At 39.2% G+C, this 22127-nt stretch overlaps 1 protein-coding gene across 3 annotated transcripts in view; it reads left to right on the plus strand.

Moving 5' to 3' along the window:
* Reln (reelin) overlaps positions 1-22127 on the plus strand; it is a 492143-nt gene that overhangs the window by 245091 nt on the left and 224925 nt on the right. For all 3 annotated transcript variants that reach the window (XM_008830753.2, XM_008830756.2, XM_008830755.3), the window contains exons 9-10: positions 11350-11446; positions 13820-14060. In XM_008830753.2, coding sequence (XP_008828975.1) covers positions 11350-11446; positions 13820-14060 — 338 coding nt within the window. The remainder of the gene's footprint in view (positions 1-11349; positions 11447-13819; positions 14061-22127) is intronic.

A 22127-nucleotide genomic window follows, 5' to 3' on the forward strand; every position in this document is an offset into this window, starting at 1 on the left:
GTGTGTTGCAGGTTAACTGAATCTAGTCCTGTACATCCTTGTTCTCTTTCTATTGTTGTTCAGTTGTTAAAATACATTTACCACTGGATTGTGCCATGCTAAGAAGACTAGCAGAGGAAGTTTGTAATGTGGATTCCTGTGCTCTGGGACTTGGGCTCTCAGACGTGCATGAAATTCGGGAGTGAACATGCCATGCTTGCTCTGTACAGGAGTGGACTGAATCTAGTCCTGTACATCCTTGTTCTCTTTCTATTGTTGTTCAGTTGTTAAAATACATTTACCACTGGATTGTGCCATGCTAAGAAGACTAGCAGAGGAAGTTTGTAATGTGGATTCCTGTGCTCTGGGACTTGGGCTCTCAGACGTGCATGAAATTCGGGAGTGAACATGCCATGCTTGCTCTGTACAGGAGTGGATTCAGGTTTTGCAAGCACATTTGATTTATGATTCGAAGGGGGGTGGCTAGAGTTTCTAAGAAAAAAATGCAAAGCCACATAATCAAAATTAGGTACAGATGCTATTATTTGTTTAGAATAAAACATATAACCAGTTATACATTTTTTGAGGCTGACAATACTGCAGGCATCACAAGATCAAGAAATGAAACATCTTTTTTTAGTTTCTGGATGGCCCCATATTTTTCACTTGCACTTTGTTCTGCATATAAGCTATTTATCCATATAACAGCAATTTAATATCTCCTATGGGAGTATAGAAAGGCAATTCTGCTCTAACTTGGAAGGAGAATTCAGTTTTGGTGTTTAATGTTTCACTATCCCTATTCCTATTGATAATGTCATTTAGATTTGGGATCATTATGAAAATGAACAAAGTGTCATTTAGATTTCAGGACATTGTAATTTTCACTGTGCAGTGACTAATCTCAAAGTACTCTGAATTGACGTCACTCATTAAATAGTGCATCATCGTCTTTGAGTCATGGTGCTGAGTGCGTCAGCACAGTGGGTGTTAGGAGTTCTTGGTAGCTCTTCCCAAGCTGAGAATAACTGCAATCTAAAATAGATCTGAACCGCAGAACCATGTCACAGCAACTCACAGCAAATGTATTCTCAACTTTTCGTTACCTAAAATCCCAAGCAGCCATGGCCACTTCAACACCAGGTACTGGGAGGGATAACACGATGAGGGAGTAGACAGAGTGGAGACTGCAGGCATTTTAAAATACAGTCATGCAGACACACTGCTGGAGCCTGGCATGGGGCCTTGGAAGGTAGAATTCATGAAGAATCTACTTCTGTCCACACTAAACATGTTAGAATTAAGTATGGCATTTATATATGTTGCATTAATTTTACCCATTACATTCTGATAAACTGTTTTCACTGCGTTCATGCTGCCTACAGAGTGCCTCAATTTTTCCTCTCAAGTGCCAGTCGTGTCTTTAATGCATTTCTTTATATTTTCTTTCTTTTCCGATACTGTACTCATCTACAGGGACCATGGAGATTTCTATATACTGCTGAACTTTGTGTTTTGATTCTTAACAAGTAATAAATGTTAATGCAGTTGGTTTTCTTACATTCAGAATATTCTATAACAGCAGACTTTACGACTCATTTATATTGACAAACAAATTTTACTGTTGGTATAAATAAGGGAGAGAAAAATGGTATGTCTATGCCAAATGAACCCTCCACAAAACCTTGAGTAAGTGGTGGAGATTGCCTGTGCCTCTGGCAACTCATTTGTAAACTAAGAGCTTCATCTTCATGATTGTGTAGATGTCTTGCCGTTGTGTTCCAGAGTCCTAGAACTGGGTAAAAACAGTGAGCCACGAGTTCATCAGGAATGCATTTTGCTAGAAAACATGCTTATTGTGTTGTGTTTTTAAAGCAGCCCATGTAAGAAACACAGAAGTAGTTGCCCTGTCTTTACCAATTGTAGTTAGTTAATGTTACCAAAGAAAGATGTTAAACTAAGAACAGCCGTGCAACATTGGCAGATTCATGTGCCATTATAACCAGATAGTTCTCAGCGCCAGTTTAAAAGAAGTCATTGTGCTGCCTCTCTGGTTCCTCCATGAGTGTCAGTCTCCGTGCTGGTGGACCGAGGCTGCATCACATCTTCCTGTCCAACAGAAAGAGGAGATGTACAAGAGCCAATGATGATAACACAGTATTGCTACTAGTATATTCCAAAAGACTTCTCATAGACTTAGCTAGATCTAGAAAAGATTTATTTCATTCAATAAATATTCATTGAGTTCTCTTCAGTGTGAGCTGGAGGCAGGATCTGACAAATAAAATCTCTGCTCAAGTAGAGCGGACATTCTGGTGGGAGGAGACATTCACTGAATGACTATGTTAGGAAGCAGCAGTGCAAGGAGGGAAATAAATCAGGGTCAGTGGATGATGGGGAGCATCTTTTTGAAGGTGGCCAGGTAAGGCCTCAGAGTGAAACCATTGAACAGAGGCCTGAAGTGTGTGAGAGAGTAAACCCAACTGAAGCAGTGGCCAGTGTCAGAGGTGTGTATAAATGAGAGGAGAAGGGCTGGTCTGGGGAATGACAGCTGAAGTCAAGAGAAATAAGACTGAACAAGAAAGTAGAATTATAAGTTCTGATGTTAGAGATGATTTTATACTTTGTTGATTCATTAAGTGATTGCTTATTATTGTGGTCTGGCCTCCGTAACAAAAACAGAAAAATTTTGTCTATTTTTTATAAATTATAATAGGGACAGTAGTATTTAAATACAGCCAAGGGTAAGAGCAGTTCATTTTATTTATTCAGTTTATTCATAATTTTAAACTGGGTTAAGTGGTTCATAGAATAGACCAAGTTCACAATAAAAAATTTTTTAGAATTGTAGTCAGACAGATTGGGTGTACCTTAGTGGTAGGTTTTCAAGTCACTAACACAATTTGTTAATTAGGATACAAGTGTGATTTAACCAGGTATCTTACATTTAATTCTGATTGCAGTGTTATACCAGATTAACTCTTTTACATAATTAAAATTATCTAAGTTAGAGGCTAGGGAGATGGCTCAGTTGATAAGTGCTTGCCTTGCAAACATGAAGGCCTGAGTTTGACACCTCAGAACTCAGGTAAAAAAGCTGGATATGGTGGCACACGTTTGTCATCCTAACACTGGGGAAATGAAGACAGACAGATCCCTGGAATTCACTGGCCAGCCAGCCTATCTTGGAGTTAGCAAACTCCAGGTCAGAGACTTTGTCTCAAAAGATAAGGTGAACTGTGCCTGAAGCTGACACCTGAGGCTGCATTCCGGCCTCCATACATACACACACACACACACACACACACACACACACACACACACACACAATCTGAGTTGGAAAATGCTAGTATGTTGCTTCTTTTTTAAAAAAAAAATGCAACGACTTTAAAAAAATGTCTTTGCGGGGCTAGAGAGATGGCTCAGCAATTAAGAGCACTGACTGCTTTTGCAGAGGATCTGAGTTCGATTCCCAGCATCCACATGGCAGCTATGAACCATCCTTAACTCCAGTTCCAGGGGAATCCAAAGCCCTCTTCTGATCTCCATAGCATTGCATGACACGGGTGCACTCACATACATGCAGACAATACACTCATACACATAAAATAAAAATAATAATGTCTTTGCAGCCGGGTGTGGTGGCACATGCCTTTAGTCCCAGCACTTGGGAGGCAGAGGCAGGTGGAGCTCTGTGAGTTCAAGGCCAGCCTGGTCTACATAGTGAGTTCCAGGACAGCTGGGGCAACAGAAAGACCCTGTCTCAAAAAAGACCAAAAAAACAAAACAAAAAAAATGTCTTTGCTAGGTGTTGTGGCGAATGCCTTTAATCCCTGTCTACTGGAGACCCAAGATAGGCAGATCAAGGCCAGTATGGTCTACATAGTGAGTTCCGGGCAGGCTGGGGCTAGGGAGACCCTGTCCAAAAAAAATCTCTTTAAAATAGTTTCCCATAGGTTTTTAAAGCAAAATACTAACAAAGAAAGTCTTTGGAAGTTTAGCATTCATTGTTTGAGAGCTCAGTTATGAGGTTATCATATTGATCTGCTTTCTGTAGCCAAGAATTTAGTGAAGTGATTGAAACATGAGTTCTGATTGGCCTGATTCTAACATTTATTTATTGGCTGGCATCGTCCGGTCCTGAGCAAATTTATTAACTCTGTATCTCCATTCCCTTATAAAGTAGAAACACATAGAGCAGTGTCTGCTCAGGCCAGCTCTTCAGTTGCTGGATTTTTATTTCTTGATGGATGCCATTAAAATTCTAATAAATACAGATGTTCTGTGTTCTTTGTATTCTAGGAACAGCAAAATCAAGTTTTGAACTCCATTCCAACAGTTGCATAGACCTTATGAACTGTGTCTGTATGTCCCAATTTGTCCTACTTCCCTACTCTTAGAACAGCTTTTTTTCAAGTATACTCAGTCACTAATACATTTACCGTCAATGCTAAAAAGCATTACTCTTTTGGGTCTCATTTTATATTTCCTTATGGAACTTACTGCATTACCATTAAAAAGCAGGGAAAAGTCCAAAGGACAAGAAACTATAGATGGTGGTTAGCAGAGACAGAAGAAGATCCTCCTCCTCTAGGAAATGAGAGAAAATTAAGTCCAAGTCTTAGAGTGAAACTCCGTGTACCAGGTCTATTTCAGTGAAACCCAGTGCTGGGCAAAGTTTCACATCTGCCACCCTGCAGTTTGGAATGGCAGGGAATCTGCAGATAAAGAGGTGACTGCCCCACCACCTCTTGATTAACCTCAGGGGGTAGAGTGGTACAAGGAGAAGCAGGACTCTGCCCAATGAAGGGCAAAGCCTGAAAGGTGGCATGGGGTCTGTCTACCAACCCAGTGTGCTAGACCTGCAGGCCCTGGGCTCAGAGAAGAGCTTACAGACCAAACCTCTAGAAAGCCTGGCATTCAGCAGAGACTTGAGTCCCAGTGGGACAAACTGAGTTCCCATTACACCATTTTCAGCCTTGGAGTATGTGCCTGGCTCACACGCACCCTCTTCTCAGACTGTGCAGGCCCTGGAGGCTGAGAGATGCAGGTGCAACCCAGTTTAGCATAAGCCAAAAATTTGTTTCCAAGTTTGGAAAGCACAGCTATCACCGTGCCAGTCCTCACTGACAGGGAACTAGAATTACCCTGGTGCGAACCAGAAACCTATGACCCAATGGGACAGGCCCTGCGTTTCAGCCTGCATCATCTCCATTTGTGGCATTGGCCTCAATGTGGTTCCAGAATGGTGCAGGTTCTTAACTATGAGACTCAGAAATGATTACCTAGTGTCAACTTAGGTGATCAAGGATCTGCCTTCATCATCAACATGACCCCAGCATTGGGCAGTATGGGGAGATGCAAGACCATCCACTGAGAGTCAAACAGGACAGTAAGCAGAAGACCTTGCCCTGGAACTTAGTCCTTGGCTCCTGAAAATGTAACACTGGGCAGAACCTAAACGCCTGCCTATGGATGCCTCTAGAACAACTCCAGTGCCAGAAGACACATGACCCCAGTCTGTGTGACTTCTGCTAGGGCTAGCATTTCCTCTTATTTTGTTTGATGTTTTTGCTGTCTTTTTGTTGTTGTTGTTGTTGTTGGTACTGGAGATTGAGCCTAGGGCCTTGTTCATGCTAGGCAAATACTCTAGCACTGAGCTACAGCCCCAACCCACTTCTTTTATCCTTATGATCATCTATAATTTCAAAATAACTTCTTCTAATCAAAATCCATTTTCTGCCACAACTGGCTGAAGTGTAGAGAATAAAAGACTGCAGAGTTCATGTCCCTAGATAGGACTCCTGTACTAAACCACCCAGGGCTCAGGGACCATTGTAGAAAAGGAGGTAGAAAGATTGTGAAAGCCAACGATGATGGATGACCACAAAGAAACAGAGTCTTCCAGGCTTCTGGGAACCTGCTCATGTGAGCTGACAGCAATGGTGGCAGCATGCACAAGTCCCATGCAAACTCAATTAGATAAAAACTAGCACAGAACTGGGGAAATGAGCAGTAGGCCCCAACCTTAGCTGAGGAACTATTGGCAACTGATCACTGCTGGGTAAGGGAAAGTGGGACTTTAAGGGAGTGATGCTAGAGAGGCTAACCAGGCTCCAGTGGATGAACTCACATTGAAGAACATCTAGGGACACAAATTTAACTATATAGACCTCAGCATATATGACAGAATGCATAAAATCTGGTAGGTGGGCTTTGGGGGCTGGAAATAAGGGAGGGGGTCTAAATATGATTAAGATGCATTGAATGAAATGCACAAAAATTCAATAAAAATAAATATTAAAAAATCCACTTTTGACGGTTTTTTTTTAAAGCTTCATGGTTACTGCAAAGATTTCTTTTAGTCAAACCAAAAATAATAAGCAAGAAATCAAAACACACTATATTAGAGTAATTCACTTAACCACAGAGGAAGACTGTATGAGCCAGAGAAAGAAATTGTAGGGGGGCATTTACTATAATTATTTAATAAGAAGTAATACATTTAATATTTATCCCATGAACAAATATGATCAGATATGTCTTCCTTTTTTCTAGGATAAGTGAAATTTTGAAATGGAATTTTAAAATACTGAATAATAAGCTAAGGTGTATTAAATAGTATAGGTCAAGAACTGGGTTCTCAACTCTGTTCATGTGTTACCTCGTTAATCTTCACAGTAGTTCTACAAAGTGTGTTTCCATCATTTTCCCATTTGGCAAATATGGAAACTGGGGCACAAAAATAACAAGTGACTTGCCTGAGAGATTTCAAAGAGCAGATTGTAAGCCTGACAACCACTACCAACTCTCCTAACCCTTATACATAATGCCTTTGAAAATTTATCAGAGGGAATTTTGTTCTACAAAAGTGAAACAAAACATTCTGTAAGTGTGTTTGACCCTCAGCAACAAAAAAACAAAACAATGAAATCCATATATGAAGTTGCCAGTATCTTAATAGCATTGAGTCCATGATCATTAGATACCTCTTAGATGGGAAAATAAAGAAGATATGTTTAAGGCTATATATAACATACAAGGTTCACCTCTTATCAATGAATTTTTCCATTCATCCATCACACATAGTTTAAAGAAACATTGTATCTATAAGGTGGCAATTGTATTAGATTTCTTTCTAAACATAAAAAGGTCTTAAGACTTTTGCTTGCATCTAGGGTGGTCTTACTTGGCATGAAGAGTCACAACAGAATGTTCAGGGTTGGGAAACCAGTATTTCTGATTTTGACTTACTAAATGTGAAAGGTTCACTAGAGATGGCCTGTACATGCTGGATCTATGTGACTGTCTTGGCAGACATAGACCTAGGTATGATTACTTTTCTCTTTGCTATGCGAAAAGTAGGGGACAAAAGCAACTTAAGGAAGAGTTTCTTCAGCTCAGTTTGTAGCACAGTCCATCAGAGCAGGGAAGGCGCAGAAGCAGGAGTGTGAGGCAGCTGCTCACTGCATCCACAGTCAGGAGCAGAAATGATTGCTGGTGCTCAGCTCACCTGCTTTCTCCTTTTTATTCAGTCAAGAGACTGAACCTCATGGAATGGTGTCACCCACATTTAGCATGGGTCTTCCCACCTCAGTTAACCCAGTCTAGAAACTCCCTCCCAGATAAACCCAAAGGTTTGCTTCCTCGGTGATTGTAGATCCTGTCAAAGTGGCAATCATTATTAAGTATCACAGTGTGTTTTTATGTTATAGAACGTTATTAAAAGCCCCAGAAGTAGGTAATAGAACCAAAAGAGAACAATATGGGGAAAAGAAAAGGATTAAACAGTTAGGGTCTCCCAGGGAATAGGATGGTGGTTATCAGACCCTGCGTGTGGGGACTGGTAGGGAAGGTAAAGATGTCAAAGGGTACAGTTTCAGTTAGAAGGAGTGAATTTACTATGAAATCAGAAAGGCAGAAAACACAATATGGATGGATAGGGAGTATAGTAGAGGTATATGTATACTTGCCACATTTTCTGTTTGTCTTAATATATATTATATTGTTCACAACAGTGAGCTTAGGTACAGGATTTTAAATTTCAATCCCGAGAAGTTGTAAAGATAACCCAGTATTCTTTTACTTAACCTGATAATACTAAGCAAGTTCTTAAAATAGCACAGATTCATAGACACAGATTGAATTGTCCAACTCAGGACATCTCAATGAAAAATAAAGTGTTGCTTTTTTACAAGACAGTTTCAAGGTGTTAAGTGGATAACACCTTTAGTACAAAAGAAGACATGACTTGTATTTATACTGTAGTGCAGATATGTCCTAAATCAGAGGTGAACTGCTGATAAAAATATCTACCATATGCTACAGGTGTGAATTATCAATAATGCTGTAAACAACAATCATCTGTTTATCATTTATCATTTTGTCAACTTAAAATTAACAACCAAAACCAACCAGATAGAGCAGTAATGAGGGTCCCTTTCACACAAAATATGCTGTCCTCTCTGAAACGCTGTGCATAGCAATCATGTCTGCAATACTGCACAGGACCCAAATTTCTTAGATTATGAGGCTTTCTGAATATGTTCTAGAAGTTCACTAATTTTATTTATGAATACTAAACTGGATCATTCTGTGTCCTTGTGAGTCAAAATGAAAGTTAATAGACTTCCCTCATTTGCCTGTAAGAACTCAAGAAAATGCTGGAATTTTTAGACGAATTTTTAGTCCATCCATGTTTCTCAAACCATATTTGGTTACTAGGGATTTCAGTGAGCTCCTCCCCCATCTCTTTAAATTCTTACAATATTACTACTTCAGAATGAATGATTGCATTGGAAATGATCTGATATAGGAGAAATGGGTCTGCAAATGAGAGGCTGTTTTGCATTTGGCATTTGAGATTTCCTTTCTTTTCTGGTCTGATATTTCAGACTTGTCAGTTACGACCTTTGATTTAAGAGGGGAAAATAAAAAGGTACCTGTTTCAGGCGATGCCTGCTTGAAATTGCCTCCTCATTCCATCAGAGGAGCTTTGAAGAAGTGACAGCTCTGCATACCACATCAGATTAGAGGGAGTTGGACGTGGCATTAGGCCCCTGAGTCCACAAGAAAGGAGTGAAGAGCAGCTGACTCCTCCTCTCTCCCACACAAGGGCCAAGCAACCATGTTCAGTGTAGGCAAGGCCAAATCTTATGCTACTGACTGAAATCTGTGTGACAGAAGAGATTTCAATCTAAAAGGGTTTATGCAGAGCCCAGTGTCACCCAGTTACACAGCTTTACTCTTAGTGGGAATGAGGTGTCAATCGTCCACTGGACTGGCGCCGCTTGGAAGGGAGGTTTGGGAACAGCCTCTGAGTGAGGCAGATCTCCAAAGGTGAGCACTTCAAGGGGTGCTTCTGCCAGCTGGAAACCCCCATCTCAGTTCCCTTGGCAGGCCCCTTGTGCCCCAAGCCCTAGTCATGATCTCCCAGGAGTCCCAGGTTTCCAGTCTACTGTTGGAACCCTCTATGACAGCCCTGAGCCAGTTCTGTTCTTCAGAGTGCACTTTTGATCTCTAAAAACGGTGTACCCTCTACTCTGCTGAAGGTAGATGTGTAGCTTTTTCCTGAAGAGACTGAGGAGTTATTTAATTATAAGCAAGGAAGGAATACAAGAAGTAATTCACTTACAGAAAGAGCACTGGCAGCCGGGTACTTGATGAGAACAGCTGAGGCTAGAGATGAGCAGAACTGATGAGGGCCCTTTGACAATAGTGAAGGGGATGTGGGCTTAACACTTTTTGGATAGGAGAGAATTTAATGGCCAAGTGGCTAAGGGAAAGTGAACCACCTGCCATGTGTCTCTGTTTTATAGTCATGCAGTAAGTTTAATCTAACAACATTGAAATGGTAGCATAAGAAAATTGACAGAAATGCTATTGTCACTGAGCTGTCTTGGATATATTTTTTATATGTCAACTTTGCTCCTATGCCTGGTTTATAAACAATTTGCAAGAGCTTGCATTACATAGCTATAACTTTTCTTTCTTATTCTATCCTCCTCAAGGATTCATCTTGTTCATTTACTTTTAATCACTTGGGTAAAACATAAAGGAAGCACATAAATAACACTTAAATCTTTAGGATAAGTTGAACTTCCTTTTGAAGAAACATTCCCTGCCAGTCCTCATTCTTGTTTGTGTTAAAGTTTGTGTCACGAATCCTGCCAGCTTCCATTTCCAGCCACATAGTTTGACATTTATTTTAAGCAACTGCTCATAACAGGTAGGATTTAGTAACAATGACATAAGGTGTGTTTCCATGTACGTCAGGGTAGCGTGGGGGCTTCCTTTTAAATACCCCTTCTTTACTCCTTTTTCACCTACATTTCAGCTGTGAGAATAAGTCGGAAAAAACTGCTGCTCGGCCTTTTTAGCCCACTGCCACCTTTGGTAATTGCAAACTAACTGGTTTTGTACTAAACACCACCGAAATGAACTAAATTAGTCTTTTGAAAGCTTGGCACCCCTGAATACTTCAAATGTAAAGCCATCAACAGATGCTGTTTGCTGAAACTGAGGCTCCTCTAGCAGATGGGTGAAAGTTAAACAAAAATCGCACTGTTTCTTTTCCTTTTGGTTCATTTGTTTTCATCTCAATGTAGAAAAAACTGGCTATATTAGTTTCGACAAACTTCTAACAAATGCTTCATGACCGTTTTGGGTTTTCTGAGCTCTTTGAAATTGCTGTCAGACTATTCTTCATTATATAAATTCATTGAGTCTGGAGAAACAAATTCTTAATCAGTTCTAAAACTTCCTTTGGTGTTCATATTTCAATATTGAAAACAATAATGAGAAGTAATCATCTAATATTCACAATGGGATGCTATGACTTTATTTTACATTTCAAGTGCTGGGTTATAGTAAAATAATATCAGTCACATCTTCAGAAGTTCTTGTTCATTTAGCACTTGAGTTTTTGTTACAGTATTTAATTTCTTTATGCACTGTTTCATTGCTTATATAATATACACACAGAAAGAAAGACTCGAATAACTCATGTTCCATTTAAAGTAATCACTATTAATTAATATTACCTTTCTAAAGCAATAATGGCATTGTTAATCATTCTATAAAGTTAGATATTTCTTGCCATAGAATTGCTTGTGTTCCAGATCTAATTTAAATAGTTCATATGGCTCTAAAGAAATCTACGATTTATCTTTTCTGCTTACTCTTTTGTTCCTAAGATTATTTATTAAATAGTAGGTGTGAAAATAGAAGACAAGAAATTTCAGCGTAGTCAGGAGAATGGGGATAAACATTCAAAATATTTTTTTTAATTCTGAAAATATTTATCAAGAAAGATCATATTTAATTGATTTATTTTTCAACATTGAAATGTATTCTTGTGACTCTTTACAGGGTCAGGTTCATGTCGATTTAGCTATTCTGACCCCAGCATCACTGTGTCATATGCCAAGAATAATACTGCCGACTGGACTCAGCTTGAAAAAATAAGGTTTGTTATGCTTTTCATAAATTCTATTGTAATTAGATTTTTATTTCTCTGTTTTCTTCCATGTACCACTGACTTTTTATGGTTAAAGTACCTGAGTCATTCACCATGTCAAGTGTATCTATTACGGCCTGTCCTTCTTGAAGGAGATGTTGCTAGAAATTCCATTTTCACATTCATAGCTTCCTTATACCAAACTATTTTGGCTAAAAGTACACTTGGAATCGTAACCTTTATGACAGCATCTGCTGACACATATTATCACCACCTGTTGCAGTAGGTGACCTGTATATCGAACTGAGAGAGTCTCAAGTCTGCCTGAATCTCTTCCTTTCTGAGGATGCAGACTTCGTAGCTGCTAGGCCTTTGTACCTCATCTCTAGTTCAGTCACTTAACAGCTAATGTTTCTCGGGCCTCTCTTAAAAATCACATATTTTCTTTATTTCAGAAGTTCTTCAATAAGAAAATGAAGTAGGATGCTTCAGGAAGGACCTCACTCACGTTGAAAATATTTAAGTTAGAAAAATCCCAAATCATGTTTCCCAGCACTACTGAATTTAAATTAGAAACTAAAATTCAAAGTAGATGCTTAATTATAGGGATAAGATTGGGTTAGTTCTCAAACTGGCAAACTTAAGTAGATTATTTCCAGTTTTGAAACAGTTTTTTCTCATAAGCTGTTTTCCTTACTTTGTTTTTTTTATATTAAAAGGACAATAGTTTATTTATGGAAGCAGAAGAAATATTGGGTTGACAATTTTTAATACTAAACCAAGGCTTCTATAATATTTTAAAAAATAAGTAAAACCCACATATCTAAGTTCTAACCTAAATAAAAGTGAGAAGAGTGATGGTAACTCATGGATTTTAATAAATTATTTACCCCTGTGACTAGATAAAATATAACTCAAGTATTTACTGCAAGCTGAGCTCTGGCATGCTGTGCCAACTTGATGACAGAACAGTTTGCTTTTCATTCTGATTTCTAGTAGTTTTGAAAATTCATCTATTTAAATTATTTATGTAAATGGATTTAAGCAAAGTAATAAAAATATTAGAAATTTTACCTGTATCTCCACAACTTTCTACTATATTATATATCATAAGTTAAGTAAATTATAATGTGTATTTCTTGCTGGAAAGCAGCTATATGTTTTAGAAATGATAAATGATGGAACCACCCATTTGATTACAACATATAAAGATGATGTTCAGCCGACAGAATTTATGTTTTTCACTTTCAATGGCACCTTCAGTTTTAGGCTATGTGCCAAACCACCATACTCATGAATGCAAATTCCCTTACCTTTGCTGTTCAGTGTGAAAGTATTTCTAATTTCTACCTGAAACCAAAGTATATTCTCTTGACCAGTTTAAATTCTTTTTGAAGCTTAAAATATAGTCATCATGAAATATTGTAAAAGAAAAGGGAATTGGTTGCCCACAAAGGCGAGGTACACCATCCATAACCTACACTGACAATTCTACACACACACACACACACACACACACACACACACACACACACACATCCTTCATTGGTGATTGAAAAATATGGCTTTTTATGCTCTTCCAAAACTGATTATAGCAAGCTTTAGCATACCACTACTTTGTGTTTTAGTATCATTTTTAATCTCAGCTAAAACAATCATTTTAATACAGCAGATTTCTACTTTGGTAGAATAAAATGTTTAATAAAAGTTTTATTATATAGCAGAAGGAGCTAGATTTAAAAGATTTCATATAAAAATCTTAAGTTATATCATATTTTAAAGATTAACCTGTATGCAATTGTAAAGAATTATAAATGAGTACACTAAAATCCATGCAAATCTATACTTCATGGAGTCTAAATATATAAAAATATACTTATTACTAAATATAAAATAATTATTAAAGACAGTTATTAAACATATTCTATATAATGACCTCTAATTGGTACATAATTTCAAAGTAAGAATCAACATTAAGATAGTTTTCTACCTTTTCTCTTTTTTATTTATCAAATGAACTGTTATAAATTGAGTATCTACCATGTGCAGCAACTGATCTAACTACAGTCTGATTATTTTTGCACAAGCAAAATAGCACATGCCATTCTTCCTCTCTCATTGTTTTGTTTTGTTTTGTTTGCTTATGTGAATACTCTTAGTGCCTGCTGTGTGTCAAATGTAAACTTCTTGAAGACCTTTAGTATGTAATGTGTCATCACTTAATATGAAAAGTTTTGAAACAGTTTTTTCTCAACAAACTAGAAGGATTGTGGCATTGTATTTCATGATGACCATAACAATTTCTAGATAGTGAGGCTACAATCTTAAAATTTGTCTATAAGAAAGAAGTAGTTGACCTCTCCTTCTTACCCTGTGTTCCAGAGCCCCATCCAACATCAGTACAATCATCCATATTCTCTACCTTCCTGAGGATGCCAAAGGTGAGAACGTGCAGTTCCAGTGGAAGCAGGACAGTCTCCATGTAGGCGAGGTATATGAAGCCTGCTGGGCCTTGGATAATATCCTGGTCATCAACTCAGCTCACAGACAAGTGGTTTTGGAAGACAGCCTCGACCCAGTGGACACAGGCAACTGGCTCTTCTTCCCAGGAGCAACAGTCAAGGTTTGAGCCCTCCTTCATTCCCTCTTCAGAAACCTAAGACTGACCAAACCAAGTTATTTAAAGATATCTCTTTTTCGCCAGAATAACTCTGAGGAATAATTAACATCTTATTTCTCATATCCTACTATTTAAAGATATACTACTACTTTTTAATATTTATTTATTTTTATGTTTATAAGTGTTTGCCTGCTTGTGTACCATGTGTGTGCAGGACCAGCAGAGGCCCAAAGAGGGCATCAGATCCCATGAAACTGGAGTTACAAATGGTTTTGAGCTGCCATGTTGGTGCTGGAAACAGACTGGGTCCTCTGTAAGAGCAGCAAATGCTCTTAACCACTGAGTAATTTCTCTAACTTCTGAAATACCACTTTTGGAAAAGTACTTACTTATTCATCCATTTAACCAGTGTTTGAGGATTAGCATTAGGCTGAACCCTGAGAATATAATCCTGATAAGACAAACACATGTCTTCCATTCTTGCGACTGTCAATTTAGTGGAAACAAGAAGATATAAACATGCAAATACAGAACAGCCTAGTTATCAATTTCTGGAAAAGTTTAGAGATCTGAAATGGCATATTATATAACAAAAAAATTCAGCCTTGGACATTAGAAAGGCTACGCAGAACATAGGGGATGTAGGCAGAGGCTGAAGGGTAATTGGGCGGTGGCCAAATAGGAGAAGGAATAATATGTCTAGAATTGGAGATCTTTTACAAAGAGTCTCTGGTTTGAATTCAATGTCTTTGCCTTCCACCCCAAATTAGTATATTGAAATACCATCATGCGGAGCTAAGAAGTAGAGCACTTGTGAGGTCATTCAATTATGATCTTGGAGCCCTTGTGGCTGGGATTAGTACCTTTATGAAAGAGAGCCCAGAGAACTCTCTGGCCCTCTCTCATCATGTCAAGATATACAAGAATAAAAAATAGACCCTTATTAACTCTTCCAGTGCTTTTATCTGAGACTCCTAGCTTCCGAAACTGTTAGAAATGAGTTTCTGTTTCTGTTTCCCAGGCTCTGATAGTTTTATACAACAACACTAAACTAAGACATTCTAGAAGATGAGAGCATAAAACAAAAATCTTTAACAGAGTTCAAAATAGTTGTCTAATTATTTTAATTTCAGACTTGCGGTAAGTTACTCTAGTACCATAGCTAGGAACAAGACCTTGAAGGTCTGCAAGCTTCTGTAGAATTGGAGCTTTATCCTGAGAGTGATAATCACCAAAGTGCTTTAAATAAAAGCAGGTCAAAGGCTAGGTGCAGTGGTATATGCTTTGAATCTCAGCAGTCAAGAGGCAGAGGCAGGCAGATCTCTGTGAGATTGAGGCCAGCCTGGTCTACATAGCAAGTTCTGGGCCAGCTGGGGCTACAGGGAGACCCTGTCTCAAAAAGACAAAAAAAAAGAACCAATCACATTTAGTATTTGAAATATTCCCTCTAAGAGAAAACATGAATAGAAAAAGCCTATACAAAGTCCAAACAGGCTGCTAACAGCAGCAGTTCAGTGGGAGCTTTTGTTGGCCCACATTAGGGGAGAGAGTATGGAAAAATGTGGCGATATTTCAGAGACTTTGTAACAAGGGAACAGAGAGGGCTAGGGACAGATAGAGAACATGAAGAATTGACAGATGTCAAGGACAAGGTTAAGTTAGCTAGGTGGACAGGGGTGTCATTTGTTGAAACAATCTTGATGCTCTTAGGGCCAACCAAATGATTGGCAGGAGATGAGAGGCTTGGGTCAGCAATTTGTGTAGGAAGTTGCAAATTTGACAATTGTCACCTGGAAAATGGAGATGGTAATCCAGAGCTTGCCTCACCAGAAAGAAACAATATGAAAAATGCCACTAGGCCCTCACCTGGATCCGCTCACATTTCTAATATGTGGATATAAAATGCAAGTACAGTTTACAGAATTTTTAGCTGTGACTTCCTGATATAAAACAGTCCTGTGCTAGCCAGGTATGGTGGCATGTTCCTTTAACCCCAGCCCTCGGAAGGCAGAGGCATGCAAATCTCTGTGAGACCAAAGCCAGCCTGGTCCACATAATGACTTATCCAGGTGGGCTAGGACTAAAGCGAACCTATCAAAACAAAAGCAATCCTGTGCCATATAGGGTGAGATCTCTTCTTTTTTACGGTACTGGCTATTAAGTCAGGGCCTTGCACATGCTAGATAAGCACTTTACTACTACGCTACATCCTCAGCTCTCTTTTTAACGTTTTTGGCAGGGGGGATGGGGGTGTTGGGGGGAGAACATGGTCTCATTAAGTTTCCCAGGCTGGCCTTACTATGTGAGGAACTTACTATGTGGTCCGTACAGGTCTTGAACTTGTGATCCTTCTGCCTTCACCTCTTGAGTATCTGGGATGCTAGGCCACGCTCACCTTCTTTAATAACGTCCTTCAGTCCTAGAAAAAGGTTTCTAAATGATTCAGCGACCTCTCAGTGCAGAAACTCTCCTTCTGCCTCACGTAGTCAAAGCTTTCACCACTTCACTTCGTGCTGGTGAAGCCGCGCCTGAAGACGGGTATTAGAAACGGGCACCTCTGCTCAGGTCAGGAAAGCGTTACTCTGAACCGTACAGAAAATTTATTCTGACACATTCCTAAGCCATGTCCTTTAGAAAGAGTTCACACATTCCTTTTGCATGGACATAGAGAAGGCTTGTCAGAATACTGTGTGTGATAGCCCCCTGCCAGTGCCTTGGAAGAGGGTTTTCTGCCATCTTAATCTGGCAAGCAGATACTGAACCCTTTTCCCATCATGACTATTTATCATTTGGCTATGGTACCCTTTACTGTACAAAAGTGCATTTTCTTTCTCATATTACAAGCTATTAAACTAATCTAATTAGTTACTTGGTTTCTTAGTGCATGTACTTTGGTACCACCCATGATAAAAATGCATGAAGCCTGCTTTTGCTTCAGTAGAAATTTTAATTAAATTAAAACTTTAGGTGGAATATGTTTTGTTCGTTTTTTGGGTTTTTGGTTTTGTGTTTTTTAATTTTGTCAATTTGAGACAGGGTCTCCCTGTAGCCCCTGCTGGCCTGGAACTCATTAAGTAGATCAAGCTAGCCTGGAACTCACAGAGATCCACCTGCCTTAGCCTCCCAAGTGCTGGGATTAAAGGCATGTGCCACCATTCCTGGATGCTTTTGCTTTCTTATCCTTAGCCCTGCTCAAAGTTTGCTAATCACACAGCTGATAGTTGCAAGGAATCTTGTTATTTTTTTTTTAAGAAAACAATTTCATTGCTGTAATGATCTATTTCATTGTCTTTAAGTTGCCTGCTAGATAGAAGTTTTTCTCTGATGTTTCTTTTGAAAGCTTCAAATAAATGCCACAATACAATCTAAGAATTTGTCCCTTTAACTCATTTGCATGACCACTCTTGATTTTTGTTTCAAACATCTCATAATAAAACATTTTTCTTTTGCAGAGTGATTTAGAGTTCCAAAATAAAAGTTGTTTTTTAAAACTCCATTCAACTTCTTTGTCAAATATTAATCCTTTACTTAGTGGCCTCTGAGATGTAAAAGCTCACTACAACAAATTAGAAAACATCTCAGTGTCCCTAGGGGTTCATGAGACATATTTTAAGTGTTGCTTTCTTTTTAATGGTAAGGATTGCATGTATTTATTCAGCCTATACTTTATCTTTTTTATGTTCATTAAACATTTCCAAGGTATCTATATTTTAGCTAAGTCAAAGAGCAAGTCTACCCACAATTGAGAAAGATGGTTATATTACAAAATAGAGTCATTCAAGGGAAAGGTCCAAAACCAAGTAGAGCAGACTATGCAGTAACAGCTACTTTTCATTGAGTGTTTCGTTTATAGGCATTTACTATTTTACACACACACACACACACGCACATATGTGCATAGATATATTCATACATAGATACATACACACATGAGTGCATACATACCACATATGTATTAGATCGATTCATACATGAGCACACACATAGACACACACACATGCAATGCACATATGTGCATAGATCTATTCATACACAGATACGTACACACATGAATGCACACACCCACCTCCACATATGTGTATAGACCTATTCATATATAGATACACATGAGCACACGCACTCCTCCAATGTGTATAGATCTATTCATACATAGATCCACATGAGCACACACCACACACACACACGCACACACACACACACACCACCTCATATAACTTGAGCCTTATAAACCCATAAGGAAAGTGCTCTTTTAACTCAGTTTTTTAATGTGGAAACTGGAGCACACAGATGTTGGATGACACCACTCACCAGTGTGGCAGGACCAGGATGCTAATCTAGGAATCTGACTTCAGAATCTTGCACTTAGTGGGCATACAGCTTTGCTCTTACAAGTAGTGCATGTGAACGTATGTGCTGTTTTGCATTTGCTCTTTATTTCTTCTCAACATCTATCTCCTAAAATATCTGCCCACCCCCCGATCATTCTCTGGCTATAGGTTAAAAGATTCTTGTTTTAACAGGGCGTGGTGGTGCATGCCTTTAATCTCAGCAGAGGCAGGTGGATCTCTGAGCTCAAGGCCAGTCTGGTCTACATAGTGAGTTCTAGGCCAGCTGGGACAACAAGGAGACCTTGTCACCTTGTCTCAAAAAGACCAAAAAAAAAAAATATTCTTGTCTTCCCCATTTTTCTTGAACTCACTCCAGTTTTGAATCATGTGTGCGTATGTTCTTTCCTCCAGACAACTACTGTCAGCAGTTCAACACAGACACTGTTCACTTCTCTCTCTGATATTGACTACTAACCTAGAGAAGTATAAAAATTAAAATATTTCCCTTATGGAGTCAATGAGCAGTTCAGTGGAGTAGAAACTATGGAGGTATAAAGAAACAGAAGTCCAGTGGTACCTAACAGTGACAGATCATCCAAAGGGATGCCACTGACCAACACCCCAGCATCATTCCTTAGCACAAATTACATTATTCTTCTCCTAAATCAAGATCTTTGTGTAGGCCTGGAGGATGCAGACCAAAGTCCCTCACTCATTACCTGAACTCTTTCCAGTCTTGGCCCTGCCTATATCTTAGTTGTCATCCTCTACCTCATTATGTCATTGTGTTCTTGCATCATAAATGCAATGCAGAACTTCACACATTCTGGTCTTTAGAGACAATTTTACACCTTTGCTTTTTCTTAGTATAGTAATTGTCCTTAGGGTCATGTTCAGATATCATTGGCTTGTAGAGGATTTGCATGACTGCTATCTTCCTGTCCTATGGAGCACACCACTAGGTTTAATTAGCAGAACATGTTTAGATGGGGCCTGGACACAGAAAACTCTTTCTCCAGTGGCCATCTAAAAATCATTGATAGCACTTTTATCTCTTGCCTCCTTTGCATGAAAATCAGGCAGGTCTTAAGAGTGCAAACAGACTGATCATCAAGATGCTTTAGTTTCCCAAGTATCTCAGTTCAGTATCAACTATGATCAGTGCATCTGATAGAGCAAACTCCAGGTTTCACTCACAGCTCCTCCCCTTCCTCAGCTTAGGTCTGCCACAACAGAAGTGGGAATTTTGGGCAGCTGCTTCTCTCCCTTCTCCACCTCTGACTGCTCTCTGTCTATAAACCCCCTAGTCTAGAGAAAGAAGGAAAACGATTTCCTTGAATCCACCAATAGGTTTATAGAAGTACCCCCACTTGCCCCCAAAACTGGTCTCCCACCTGCTGTTCTGAGTGCATCTCTCAGGCAAGCCAAGATGCTTCCTCTCTCGGCTCTTAGAACCTTTCTTATAATGAATATAACTTTTTTTGGTCTTTTTTTGAGGCAGGGTCTCTCTGTACCCCCCCCCCCCAGCTGGCCTGGAACTCGCTTTGTAGACCAGGCTGGCCTTGAACTCACCGAGTTCCCTGCCTCTGCTTCCCGAGTGCTGGGATTAAAGTGTGCACCACCACGCCCAGCGAATACAACTTTTTTTGTGCTTAAAGCTCTTTACCCTTTGCAGAGCTCTTTGGGGCCTGATCTGAGGCAACTTAAACTGCCCTAATCTGCCTCTATGGTAAATATTCACCTTGATCCATCAACAAGAGGAGAGGAGTTGCACTTTTTTTTGCCATGCTGGGGATCAAACCCAGGTCCTCACAAATGCTAGACAAGTAAGTACAACTGAGCCACACTCCAGTCCAACAAGTGGTTACCAAGACACCTCCCAAGCAGCTCTAGGCACTGATCCACACCTCAGCACACACAGTGTACCCTCCAAGTGGTACCTTTGAAGTTCTGTGCACAAGGTCTGAAGTGAGAAGAGGTACTTCCCTTGAACACCTGGTAATCACAGGTCAGACATTATCTAAAGAAACTACCTCTTTGCTGTCCAGCTTTCTGCTCACATCAGCTCAAGCTTGCAGAGTTGTGATTAAGCCATTTCTTATGGTCCTAGTAGCTGGCTCATCACTTCACTTTGGTATGTGGAGTAGTGCTGCCTGTTTTCTTGGGATCTCAGCCAAATCTGTGGCTCACCAAATTCAATTTCAGCATTCTGTGACACTGGACATTTCATCTGTGATAGCCTTCCTAACAGTGGTTTATAGTTATGCATGCTTCTGTTTCTTGGTTAACTTTAACTTTTATTTTAGGGGCTTCTTTAACCAGTTTTGAATTCCCAATATTTGGCATGTTGTTGTTACTGGATATTAACTAAATGAATGAAAAGATAGCAAGGAAATTCGATTTTGTGTGTATGTATGTGGGGGGTGGGGTATGCATGCACATGCATGGGGAAGCCAGAGGACAATCTTGGCTGTTATCCCTTAGGCACTATTCATTTTTGTATGTGTGTATGCATGTGTGTGTTTGTGTATGTGTGCATGCATCTGCGTACAGGTACACACACATGCCAGAGATCAACATTGTGTGTCTTCTGCCATCGGGTGTCTTCCTCGACCACTCTCTACTTTTTTTGGAGAACAGGATCTCTTACTGAACCTAAAGCTGCTCACTGATTCAGCAAAACTCACTGCTCAGCAAGAACCAGGGATCCTCCTGCCTCTGTCTCCCCAGCACTAGGATTGCAGGTGTATGCTACTGGACCCAGCTTCTTAGTAGGTGCTGGGAATCAAACCTCAGGTCTGACTGAGTCATCACTCTGGACCCACTTTTCTAAGGCAGAATCTCTGACTGTTTGGCCAGCCAAATAAGCCTTAGAGATCCACCTGTCTCTGCCTCCCCAACGCGGTGATTAGAAGCCCATACCTCCACATCCAGTTTTGTTTTTTTTAGTAAGGCTTCCAAAGGTTAAACTCAGGATCTTTTTGCTTGCAAGGCAAGTACTTTCCTGACTGAGCAATCTCCGCAGCCCAAGATCTAGTTTAAAAATAGATGTTTTCTCTCTAGTGATGACTTAAAGGCACTGAAAATGTTAGCAGGACTGGATAGAGTACAACTAGTATGAAAATGGGCTTAATATTCTCAAATCTTGGCTTAACTATTTATTAGCTATATGATTGTGGAGAAATTACTAAACCACCTGTGACAGGAGTAATTATGGTATTTACCTTATGTTGTCATAATTAATAAAATACATGTAGAACCTTTAGAACAGTACTTGGCATTTGGAAGAATGTCAGTAAGCTTTCTTCATTGAAACCATTCAGAACAAATAAGCTCTATAAAATAAATATGGAGGAAATAAATAAATATGGAGGAAAATAAACACAAGGCGTAGAACTGAGTTGATACCTTCAATCCTGAGAAAGGGAAAAAATAAAAGAATTGGAAGAATAAGGGAATCTTCATCTTTATAGGTCATTAAAGTTAATCAGAATCAAATCCATTAATTGATTGGGTTGGACAAAAATACTGCCCATAGCATAAAATAAATTTTCTTTAGAATTTCAGTGCGTTCATGAAAGAATATACATTATTACCTAAAAGTGTCTCCTAAATGCTCCTGTCAATACAACAAAGTAATACAGAGTTGTGAATATACAGAATTTTGAGCAAATTGCCCAGGTGTTGATCTCATAAAACAATATTTAAAAGTAACAGATCAGACAGAAGAGATAAAACGAGG

This window comes from Nannospalax galili, unplaced genomic scaffold, assembly GCF_000622305.1.
Source record: "Nannospalax galili isolate Female #2095 unplaced genomic scaffold, S.galili_v1.0 scaffold312, whole genome shotgun sequence".
Lineage (NCBI taxonomy): Eukaryota > Metazoa > Chordata > Mammalia > Rodentia > Spalacidae > Nannospalax > Nannospalax galili.